Raw genomic sequence first — 12,500 nt, 5'->3', positions numbered from 1 at the left:
TCCTCTTCCCCCCCTTACCCCCTCCTCTTCCCCCCCTTACCCCCTCCTCTTCCTCTCTCCCCCCCTTACCACCTCCTCTTCCCCCCCTTACCCCCTCCTCTTCTTCTCCCCCCCCTTACCCCCTCCTCTTCCCCCCCTTACCCCCTCCTCTTCCTCCCCCCCCCCCTTCCCCCCTCCTCTTCCTCCCTCTTCCCTCGCCCCCTCTCTGTCGTCTCACACCTGATTCTTACCTACCTTGCCGTTCTCTATAGGTGGTCTGAGGGTTTTCATTTAATCTGCCAAGTCCAGTTGCCCCGGGGAAGACTCGGTTGAGGTAGGCACATGTTTACGTGTCCTAGGCCAGTGCTTCTCAGCCTTTTCCATATCAAGGACCACTAATTCAGTCCACATTAGACCCTTAACTCGATGAGATTGTGTCTCTAGAAACTCAAATCTGAGAATATTTTTTTTATTGTGAGATATGATTTTGTCCAGAATTCTAAGGGGCGTCTGTCTGTCTTGTAGGCCGAGAGATAATAGTGAAACTATAATCAAACCAGTCTTTCTCCTACATTCTCTAATTGTGTTCACTTCTTGTAACTTGTAACCTCTTGCAAATAAAACAATGTTGAAGTTGAACGATTCATCGATTTGCTGGGGACCCCCTGGAACCCCCTCAAGAACCCCCGGTGGTCCCCAGAGCCCACGTTGAGAACCCCACTGTCCTCGGGCAATAAAAGAAACAGCTTGTTCCGTACCAAATGTAAGAACCAATTCCAACTCTATTACTACATTTGATTATTTTCTGTGATTGACTGCTTTTTGAGAGGGTCTCACTGGATGACGTTTTGAACCACATTATTACATTTCGGGCAGATTACTGGCAGACACATCATTACTGCAGCAGACTCCAACAATAGGCCCCGGCCATTGCTTCCCCCTGCATCTCTCTATCAAGTGTGCTATTAGCCTGTCAAACGGGGACAGCCAGCGCCATTAAGCCACCCCTGATAATCAGAGCTATTTACTCGATCATTTTCCCCTTCTTCACTGTCACACGCGCTCAGTGTGGTCCAAGAGCCCTCGCCCCCTCCCCCTCCCCTCCGCCTTCCCTCCCACTCCTCCCGTGACTCATCTCAGACAAAGACAGCTCACTCGGTCATTACATTCCTAGGAGAGCTGTTGTAATCAAATACGGTATGTTCACTCCGCCAACTAAATGTAATTTGAAAATGTACCCTACAAAAGATCTGTACGCTACAAAAGATCTGGAAAAGCAATTTCTGCTTCACCGCTCTTTGAGATAGATGCGACGCAAGTTAATTTTACAATTTAAGAGGGAGTGTACATTAAATCGGTACTTTACGGTTCAACCCTTTACTTTTGGTTAAAGAATGCAACAAATTATTAATTCGTTTGACAACATTAACTCAGTAGATCCGAATACATATCCCATATATGTTCAATTTAATCTGACGTAAGAAGTGTATATATAAGGCACTCAACTGTGCAGCAGAGTAGATGACAATGTGATGCGAAGGAATTCACAATGCATCGCCAAGAAAACGGTGCCAGCTAGGGCCCGAGCTGACAGGGGCCCGAGCTGACAGACTTGTAACTCTTTTGCTATATGGAAACTTTGACAGTATGAACTCAACCGACAAGCTCTCGTCTTCACTGTGCTGTAACTTCACGTCATGCCTGTTATCTCTCGTCTTCACTGTGCTGTAACTTTCACGTCATGCCTGTTATTAGGTCCCAGAAGCTCAGGCACTGCTTCCCAGGGCCTGTCTCATACAAGGAAAACACACAGAATGAAAGGCCTCATTTAAATTTTCCACATGGTCAAAACGTGTCCCTCGATGGTGCTTCTGTGTACAAGTCAGAGACCCAGAACAGCATGAAAAAACACTGAATCCTAAGGATTCTGCAGAGACGATATTCTCGACCTGTCATTTCCATTGGCTGGGCTTAGATTCCATCACAGCCAAAGCTCCTATCTCAGATTAAAGTATTGCACCGGAGTGAACCTGGATAGCTATTATACCACAATAACGCAGAAGCCTGCAGACCAGCTTGTCTGTCTCTCTTCTGTAACAGCTCCATCAGATCAGCCAAGAGCGGTACACCAAAGAAGTGAGGAGAGAAGAAGAAATGATTGCTGTGAAGCTGATGCCTACAGTAACAGATGCCCAAGGTAACTCAAAACGATGACAGCGGCGGGATGAAGTAAGGCGAAGTTTCTCGTTTGTGATTGTTAATGCTGAGAGCAGGAGTGTGTCAGTCAGTGTGTAAATCTGGAGATTTACAGACAGCTTTCAACTGGGGCGTAGCCTTCCGTGAAGGGAGAAGTGGAGACTTGCTGTAGCTGCGTCCCTCTCCAAACAAAGTCTCGTTAAACAAAGACCAAAAGACACACAACAAAGAGAAGTGTCAGGTCCGTGAAGGTACAAGGCCCAACCTCCAGATGTGAACCTAAAAAAAAAAAGAAGCTTCATAAATGACTGATATGTTGTTTGTAGAGGGATCATTTGGTCTGCCAGTGTTAAAAAAGCAAGAATTTTTGGAATGTCCAATTGTAAAGCAGGGAGAAATACAAACTGGGAGTTACTCTATCATCGGGGGTTTGATGTGTAAATAAAAGTACAAAGAGAGGAGAAATGGGGCAGTGTTCTGCGCCGGTCCTGCCGCGGATCCAAACATGCTGGGTCTTGGGTCTGCTGGTTTGAGGTTTGAACTCCTCCACCATGTGTTCAAAAGGAAAATCCCCCTCAGTTCACTCAATGATCCACAAGCCGCTACTTTGATAAGGCTGAGAAAGACAGGCCAGTATTTTGGTATTTCACTCTATGTATCCTATACGTTTCCCTATACGTTTCCCTATACGTTTCCCTACGCCAGCTGCCCTCTCTCTTCAAGCCTTCAAGCCATTATTCATGGTGTAGCACTGTGACATCTTAGCAGGCCCGCAGTCAGCTACGCCGTGCAGTGTGGAGTCTCAAATATAAAAATCGATTTAGCTTCAAACAGTAATGAATTCATTTATACAATAACAGCAGCCCTTGCTATATTACAAATAGGAAAAATGTGAAATAAAATTACAGGAGGAAACCAGATTGCTTATAGAGAGGAGAGATTAAAGGAGTAGTTCACCTAAAAATTAAAATTCTGTCATCATCTAGTCACCCTCATGCCAGTTGAGTTTGTCCATAATGAACACAGGGAGGTTGCCAGCACAACTCCATAGCAGCCTTCTCCAAAACAACTGAAGTCAAATGGGGACCAGTTCTTGAGAGTTCCAAAAAGACCTATTACACCATCATTGATTGCAAATCTTTCTGACAGCTGATTGCTTTGCAACAAATATTGGTGTATAGTAGGGATGTGCGCGACTAGTCGTTTAATCGTTTAACCGCCTACTCATTTATTAACCGTTTAGTATTTTACTAGTCGGTTAAACGCTGCATCTTGTTCTTCACGCCTCCGCCTCGTTGTAAACAGGCTGAGCGGCATCTAACTCTGAATTAACTAATAATTTAGCCAATTGTATGTAACATACCAAATAAAAGCAAACGGCAATGTCTAAGAATGCAACGCCATGTAACTGGCTCGTTAAGTCTCGCATTCCAGGGAATTACGTTAACGTCTGCGGGTGTTATTGACGTTAGTGGCTCGAGCGCAACTCGGAGGAGAGAAAACTATCTGATGCTTTCTTCGTTGGAGTCCAGGTATGTTTTACAAGAAAATGCTCGTCATTGTCGACAATAACGTTATCTGACCTGGCTAACAGTGGATACTCGCTTGCTTGCTGTGTACCAGCGCAAAGTAGTAGGCTACGTTTTTTATTTTACCCCCTTCACTGTCCGCTCCAAAAACTCAACTCCGCCGTGACTGCCGGAAGTGTTAAAAGGACCCGGAAGAATTTGGCCCACTGTAAGGTCTGAACATAAGGTGAATACTTTGATATAAAAACCAATAAACGGGGCAACTCCAATCTTGAACAATCTCAGCATGAGACGCCAGCTCTATTATTCTTCTGCTTCCAGCATAACCTAGCGTCAAGCGCCCCCACAACAACAACAACACACACACTTCCGTTTCCTGTCTTCAACATAAGAGGCTGTCAACAACAACAACAACAACATTGGCTGTCTAGAACGTAAACATAAATTATATAGCACCTTCATAAAAATAGCTTACACAATCATGCAAGACACGCTGGAACTCCGTCCTACAACATTATTCATAATAAATGCCATGCATTGCATTGGCAAACGTATCAGAAATGTATTTCTCTTTAATTTGTTCACCTTTATTCAGTCAGTTGTTGTTACATCAATAGAATTTAAATTAACAGCTTGTACTGAATGTTTGGGCAAAAATAGCTCCTAAATACACAAAACATTTGCATTTTAAACTTTTAAACTTTTAATTTAATATGTATATTAAATTGCGAGTTTTCTTGCTTATAGACTAGTCGACTAGTCGCAAATACAATTTGAGACTAGTCGGCGGGGAAATTAGTCGATATTTCCATCCCTAGTGTATAGTTCTTCCTATTCACAGTATGGTGTTTGTTGTGGACCTCTAAAGAACAGGTCCCCATTGACTTCAGTTGTTTTGGAGAAGGCTGCTACTATTTGTGGTTCTGGCAAGCAACCTCACTGTGTGTTATGTGTGTTATATGGACTAACACATGTCACCCGTGCATCATCATCACATAATAGCCAATGGCAGCCTCTTACCGGCCTGGTTGGTGGTGATGTCTATGGAGACGTGCTGGGCCGGGTATGGGCTCTTGTTGCTGACGCCGTTGACCGCCTGGATCTCGAAGCTGTAGAGGGTGTGAGCCCACAGGTTGCTGATGAACACCCTGATGTCGGTCAGACCCAGCTGCCGCGGGACAAAGTCCACGTTGTCGTCGCAGTGGGAGCAGGAGCGCCGGTCGGCCCGGCACTTCTTGCACACTATGTTGTAGACCACGTCGATGCGGCCGCCCGTCTCCCTGGGAGCGTGCCACTCCAGGATCACCGAGGTCTCGTTCACAATGGAGATCACGTTCCTCGGGCCAGATGGGACACCTGCGGAGTAGAAGCAGGGGAAAATGTGTGACTAAATGCCCTTGGAGCCCCGGCTCTTTAGACTTTCCTAGGAGAGCGTGATTTAATAATTCATCATTTAAATCAAGAAGTGCACTCAGATGTGCACATTTCGTGAGTCGGATCGGATCCGCTCCAAAACCGCATGGGTTCTTCATTGGCCCATGCTACACCCTTCTACGAAGTTTCATGAAAACCGGGCCAGTAATTTTTAATCCTGCTAACAAACAGACAGACAGACCAACAGACAAACGGTACCGAAGACATCCTTGGCTGAGTTTCCCCTCCCCCCTATTAATATGCCACTTTAAAGCTCTAAATGCAAAGAGACTTTTTCTAATTTCCCACCACCTGCCCATTTTCCATGTTCTTCCACACATGAATTCATTCTATAATAAATCTAAGGGTTTTTGTCCAAGAGCAACGTCTTTGTCTGTATATTCTCTATCTTCAGCACAATTGGAATGCTAATTTATTCTATTCGCACCCAGCGACAGATCATGCAGCGAAACGTTTGTGTCTATCAAACATTGGTTATTTAGCAAAATGCAGTGTTGCATGGAGTATGCTTATCCCAGTGGCCCTGGAGATTCACGCTCTCATTCACTTCCTCATAGCCTGCAGCTCGAGCAGAACCTCAAAATGTGATACTCAGAGAGAAATGGTGCAAAAATGAAAACGTTGTTTTTGCTTGAGCGGCGGGTTATTATTAGGGTGCAGAGAAGTGGATTGTTCAGCCCACTGCAATTGGAGGAAAATTATTTAAGGGTTGAAATTCTTTTCAAATAACAGCGTATAATTTAGTTAATCCGAGTCTCTCTGTTTTAGAAACCCTTTTAGGAGTTACACACCTCTTTAATTAATATGCTCTCTTTCCTCTCCTTTCCGTTAAAGCCTTCATTTGATTGGACAGCCTTGACAAATGCAAGAGGAACACTTCCAGCATATTGGGATGCAGCCGTAGCCTGGCTCCAGACCTTCCAAGCCACGCCCACTCCACAGTTGTGGATATGGCTCTTCAGTGCCATGTGCAAAAGGTTTTTCTCCGGTTGAAAATCCAATCACGGGCACTGATTGGCTAACGCTGTTGTCAGTCAGTCTTGCATGCGAGAGATCACTGCCTGCTGGAGCTTTATCTGTCTGGGCGGGGAGTAATGTTGCGGCCGTGGTAAGTGAAGCCCTGATTGGCCAGCCACCCAAGGAAGTGTCCCGGCACAGCCTGGCCTAGCGGAGCTGTTGATAGCTAGGGGGATGTTGATAGATCGATTCATAGCCTGCTTGTTATGTCCAAGTCACGTTTTTCAACAATGGTAAAATTCGTTTTGACAATCCGTTGCTCGCCAAATTTAGTAGCCAAAGTAGAGATAGCCTGCTGTGTCTGTTTATGTTATGCATGGCTACTACTAGTGCAGTGCTCTCTAGCGATTGGTTAGGGAAGATCGAAACCCGCCCCCTCATAGAAATGCTCTGAAGTGACTGCAATCTCAGCCTAGAAGAGGAAATGAGTTTACAAGTTGACGATGAAGTCTGAGTATCAGGCGAATGCAGCCCCTGAGTCTGCCATGTCTGTGGGCAGAGGGCTGAGTCGGCCATGTCTGTGGGCAGAGGGCAGGTAGTTACTTCAGTCAACACAGACACAATTAGTCATTGTTGCTGTGAAGCCACGTGGGATATAGCGCCGCGGAGCCGGGACAAAGCGCCGGAACACACAGGGGTGACGGAATGGCACTGTTACCGCGGCGACCTCGGCTCCGCGCCTCGGCAACGGAGGGGTCAGTGACAGGAAGGGCGCGACCTCCGCAGTGTGATTATTATGGTCTGGGTGAGAGGACAGCTAGCACTCGAGACGATCGTTTAACACATTCTCCGGTCCTTAGGCGCAACCACATGTGTTGGTTTGGAGAGAGGGAGAGAGAGAGAGAGAGAGAGAGAGAGAGAGAGAGGGAAAAGAAAATAGAAAACAAGCATGTGTGTGTGTGTCAGTAGAAACAGAGCATATGAGAGAAGTGGCAGCTCTTTCTCTTCCCCCCATGGGGATTGCACAATAGGCACTTTCATATGTTGCACACACCGCTTGTATCCACTGCATCATCAATCACACACATGCTCTCACACCCAAACACGCCCTGGCGACAAAAGCACTGCTCCAGCTCTCATGTGGATTATGCATGTGACATTAAACACACATGCCTGACTCGTGTATGCACATGTGTGCACTGTCTGTATTGATGCATTCATACAACAGTTGGAGGGAAAGAAAAGGACTAAGGAAAAACATTGTCTGGTTGAGGTGTGAACAAGGCGTCACGCTCCTGTGTCCCAATTATAGCCAAGCCCCACATATGCAGAGACGGCAGGAGAAATCAGATGTGACTGCCACTTAGCCGGTGATTTGCAGGCTATTACCGCTGCCCTTGGCTGTTTTAATTTGCCATAGGATTTAATTTGTTCAGAACGTTACTTACAGCCTCTCAGCTGGCATTCATTTAGCCACGCCAGGCAGACTTGATTGTGCTTACATGTTGCCTGCACCTAGCCTGGTATCCAGCCCCATATGAAGCTTACATGTTGCCTGCACCTAGCCTGGTATCCAGCCCCATATGAGGCTTACATGTTGCCTGCACCTAGCCTGGTACCCAGCCCCATATGAAGCTTACATGTTGCCTGCACCTAGCCTGGTATCCAGCCCCATATGAGGCTTACATGTTGCCTGCACCTAGCCTGGTATCCAGCCCCATATGAGGCTTACATGTTGCCTGCACCTAGCCTGGTATCCAGCCCCATATGAGGCTTACATGTTGCCTGCACCTAGCCTGGTACCCAGCCCCATATGAAGCTTACATGTTGCCTGCACCTAGCCTGGTATCCAGCCCCATATGAGGCTTACATGTTGCCTGCACCTAGCCTGGTATCCAGCCCCATATGAAGCTTACATGTTGCCTGCACCTAGCCTGGTATCCAGCCCCATATGAAGCTTACATGTTGCCTTCACCTAGCCTGGTATCCAGCCCCATATGAAGCTTACATGTTGCCTGCACCTAGCCTGGTATCCAGCCCCATATGAAGCTTACATGTTGCCTGCACCTAGCCTGGTATCCAGCCCCATATGAAGCTTACATGTTGCCTGCACCTAGCCTGGTATCCAGCCCCATATGAGGCTTACATGTTGCCTGCACCTAGCCTGGTATCCAGCCCCATATGAAGCTTACATGTTGCCTGCACCTAGCCTGGTATCCAGCCCCATATGAGGCTTACATGTTGCCTGCACCTAGCCTGGTATCCAGCCCCATATGAAGCTTACATGTTGCCTGCACCTAGCCTGGTATCCAGCCCCATATGAGGCTTACATGTTGCCTGCACCTAGCCTGGTATCCAGCCCCATATGAAGCTTACATGTTGCCTGCACCTAGCCTGGTATCCAGCCCCATATGAGGCTTACATGTTGCCTGCACCTAGCCTGGTATCCAGCCCCATATGAGGCTTACATGTTGCCTGCACCTATCCTGGTATCCAGCCCCATATGAAGCTTACATGTTGCCTGCACCTATCCTGGTATCCAGCCCCATATGAAGCTTACATGTTGCCTGCACCTAGCCTGGTATCCAGCCCCATATGAGGCTTACATGTTGCCTGCACCTATCCTGGTATCCAGCCACATATGAATCCCAGCACTCTTCATATGGGGTTGGACCCACGCCCATCCACTGTGGTAATTCAGGACAAATACTGTCCGGGACACCTGATTGGCTGGTCGATGTAGGCGGCAGGACCTAACCTAACGTTACCCAAGAGTCATGCTCTTTCCAGTAACATATCCATTGAGCTGCTTGTGGCTTGCAGGTAATGTTCACGTTAAACGCATTACGGTTGCCGGTGTACTGTACAGTATGTAGCAGACAAAGAGTATTGAAGGCAAGAGACGACGCCTGTGTTTTTTTTTTACAACATCGCTCCCGACTTGATGTTGCAGTGGAAGCACTGAGTGGAACAACCTATTAGACTTCAGTTCTTGTCAATTTAAACTTTTGGTGCAGAATCGTTGAAGTAGCCCTGCTTTGCTACTGCGATTGGTCAAAGAGTTCGATGATTGACACAGACAGCAACCAATCAGTTGGGGCTGAAAAATACATCACCGAATCAGTGGTGGATAGGCTTGTGTCCAGACCCTAATGAAGGATTCATTGGGGCTGGTTACCAGGCGAGCCTGCACCTACATTCTAAAAGCACAGCATCATCCCCAAGCGGCGCCGGTGCCCTCTGTGAGATGTATTGTGTTAGTGCCAAATAGGGGGATTTAAAGGTCTAAGGCACCTTAGTCTGGGAAAAAAGGCACAGCGAGACTGATAAAGTAAGGCTTTTAGCAAAGGCTTTTACGTCCTGAAAAAGTCAGAAATAGATCACATCATGAAGTGAGTTATGACTATGAGTTATGAGTTATGTTTTTTTTCTCCCCAATTGTACTTGGCCAATTCCCCCTGCTGTCTCGGTGGTGGCTTCGCCCCCTCTGCCGATCTGGGGAGAGCCATAGACTAGCACATGCTTCCTCCGATACAAGTGCAGGCGCCACCCCACCCCCCCAGAGGAGGCACTAGTAGTGCATAGGACACATACCCTTAATCCTCCGGCTACCAAGCCACAGACACGGCCAATATGTGTCTGTAGGAAGCCGGGAGTAGCTGCCGAGAATTGAACCCGCGTCTCCGCGAGTGCTTTTACCTCTCCACTACCCAGACACCCTCTGTTGTAATGTCACCTGAGCCAACACAGCCTAAATCTGCCCAGCGCTGACATGTGTGTGATGAGGCACTGAACAGTGGCTGTCTTGGACTAGTGGCTGCTGCTGCTGCTGCTGCAGGTGGACTGGGAGATTGATAGGCATGCGTAGCTGCCATGGCAGCTCGAGCACTTTGAGCAGGTGGTCACAGAAGAGCACAGCCCTTGTTTGCTCCCTGGGCTGCCAATATCAAGACTACCACAGCCACACTGTTTACCCAGCCACACGTTGGATGGTGTGGAAGGGGGGGGGGGGGGGGGGGTCCCTCGCTTCTCTTCTTTCACAGTGTTTGTTTTGACCAGGCCTTGAGGGACCAACAGCAGGTCCCTGTGTGGAGATACGGATCACAGCCAGGGGAGCTGCGAGGCAGAGAGAGGGGCTGCGTGTGGGATGGTGAGACATGAAATCAAACATGTTAGAAGGACTAATACTGTCTGGGTGGGTGAGAGAGTGAGGGAGTCATTGAGACACACACTCTCTCTCTCTCTTTCTCTCTCTCTCTCTCTCTCTCTCTGTGCGTGCGTGCATGCGTGTGTGTGTGTGTGTGTGCGTGCGTGTGCGTGCGTGCGTGGGCGTGCGTGTGTGTTTGTGCGTGTATGTGTGCGTGGGTGTGCGTGCGTGTGTGCGTGCGTGCGTGTGTGTGTGTGTGTGTGTGTGTGTGTGTGTGCAGGCACACAGTAAAGTCTAGTGCATTATGTCTTTTAAGCCAGTAGAGGGATTAGAGTGTGCCAGATAATTAGGTGGACTTTGCTTTATTTACGAGTCGACTGCAGTAGTGAGAGAGGAAAGTGGCCCGTTCACTGCTGCACTGTGGGAAGCAGAAGCACCCTCCACTAACTCCACTGCAGAACCCTCCACTAACTCCACTGCAGAACCCTCCACTAACTCCACTGCAGAACCCTCCACTAACTCCACTGCAGAACCCTCCACTAACTCCACTGCAGAACCCTCCACTAACTCCACTGCAGAACCCTCCACTAAACTCCACTGCAGAACCCTCCACTAAACTCCACTGCAGCACCCTCCACTAAACTCCACTGCAGAACCCTCCACTAACTCCACTGCAGCACCCTCCACTAAACTCCACTGCAGAACCCTCCACTAACTCCACTCCAGAACCCTCCACTAACTCCACTGCAGCACCCTCCACTAACTCCACTGCAGAACCCTCCACTAAACTCCACTGCAGAACCCTCCACTAAACTCCACTGCAGAACCCACCGCTAAACTCCACTGCAGAACCCTCCACTAACTCCACTGCAGAACCCTCCACTAAACTCCACTGCAGAACCCACCACTAAACTCCACTGCAGAACCCACCACTAAACTCCACTGCAGAACCCTCCACTAAACTCCACTGCAGAACCCTCCACTAAACTCCACTGCAGAACCCACCGCTAAACTCCACTGCAGAACCCTCCACTAACTCCACTGCAGAACCCTCCACTAAACTCCACTGCAGAACCCACCACTAAACTCCACTGCAGAACCCTCCACTAAACTCCACTGCAGAACCCTCCACTAAACTCCACTGCAGAACCCTCCACTAAACTCCACTGCAGAACCCTCCACTAAACTCCACTGCAGAACCCTCCACTAAACTCCACTGCAGAACCGACGAGGAGAGAGCAGAAAAAAAGAAGACCGAAGAAGAAAAAAAAAAACTTGGGGAAAAGAAGAGAGTATTTAGACTCTTTGACGGCTCACTCCCTTTTCTCTTTGAAGACAGAACAAGGAGGAGAGAGAGGAGAGGCAGCGAATAGGAGAGCGATGGAGGAAAAACAAAATGGGAAGATGAGGAGAATGGCAAAGCAGCTCTCATAGGACTGGCCACAGATATGAGTGTTAACGTAGAGCCGCGCGATCCAGAGCCAACGTGGTAGCGACCAGGAATGCAGCGAACCCATCAGAGCCATCCTGTCTTCCTCACATTGCCTGTTTGTGCTGATTTGATTACATTCCAGACATTTTGCCTCGGAGTCTGTCTGTGGCGACGGCGGTCGCTGCCAAAATATAAGCAAACAGCATATACGCTTTTCACATAACATGGCATCGCTCCTCAGGCGCTGTCTCATGCTGTCTTGTCGGCTGCAGGACTGTTAGTGTCTGTCTTCTATAGCTTCATACCCTCCAAGTCCACGCCACAGCTACATACTGGTGAAATCTCAGTTTGTCGCCTCCCTGCTGTTATAGTGGTGGGATATATCCTATCCATCTATATCACCCAGCCTCTCCTCCCTCCCCTGTTCTCCCATCCTCTCCTCACAGCAGACTCCTGCCTCTCTACAGCCCTCTCCCCTCTCCCCCCCCACAGACTAATCAGCACTGCTTTCACTGCCCAACTCCCCCCAATTACCACTCAGCCTGTCACTGCCCTGCTCTGCCTCACATGCTGAGAGAGACCCACTGGCCCAGCATGCTGGAGCTGGTCAACCCTCCTGGGGGGAGGGCGAGGAGGTACGTCGGTCTGGGGCCTGCAGGAGCCTGGAGAAGGGACGGGGAGGGGGCCGTGCCGCAATGCAAACCAATGGCCTCAAGCCCACTGCGCCGGGTAGCCAAGCTGAGAGGAGAGGGGCTCACGCTGGGAGACAGAACGCTCGGCGTTCCTCCCCTCAGGCATAGCATAGGCTGGAGTCAGGAGAGGACAG

At 48.6% G+C, this 12,500-nt stretch overlaps 1 protein-coding gene across 1 annotated transcript in view; it reads right to left on the bottom strand.

The window, feature by feature from the left end:
* The window catches only part of ephb1 (EPH receptor B1), a gene marked incomplete at its 5' end in the record, with an annotated part of 139,780 nt that overhangs the window by 72,997 nt on the left and 54,283 nt on the right, over positions 1 to 12,500 (bottom strand). Inside the window, one exon of the mRNA XM_083659060.1 lies at positions 4,725 to 5,060. Within this exon, the coding sequence (XP_083515186.1) occupies positions 4,725 to 5,060 (336 nt within the window). The remainder of the gene's footprint in view (positions 1 to 4,724; positions 5,061 to 12,500) is intronic.

The sequence above is a fragment of the Poromitra crassiceps genome (assembly GCF_964638095.1).
Source record: "Poromitra crassiceps genome assembly, chromosome: 23".
Taxonomy (NCBI): Eukaryota; Metazoa; Chordata; class Actinopteri; order Beryciformes; family Melamphaidae; genus Poromitra; species Poromitra crassiceps.
The sequence above is the reverse complement of the archived record's forward strand: the minus strand, read 5'-3'. Positions and strand labels throughout refer to the sequence as shown.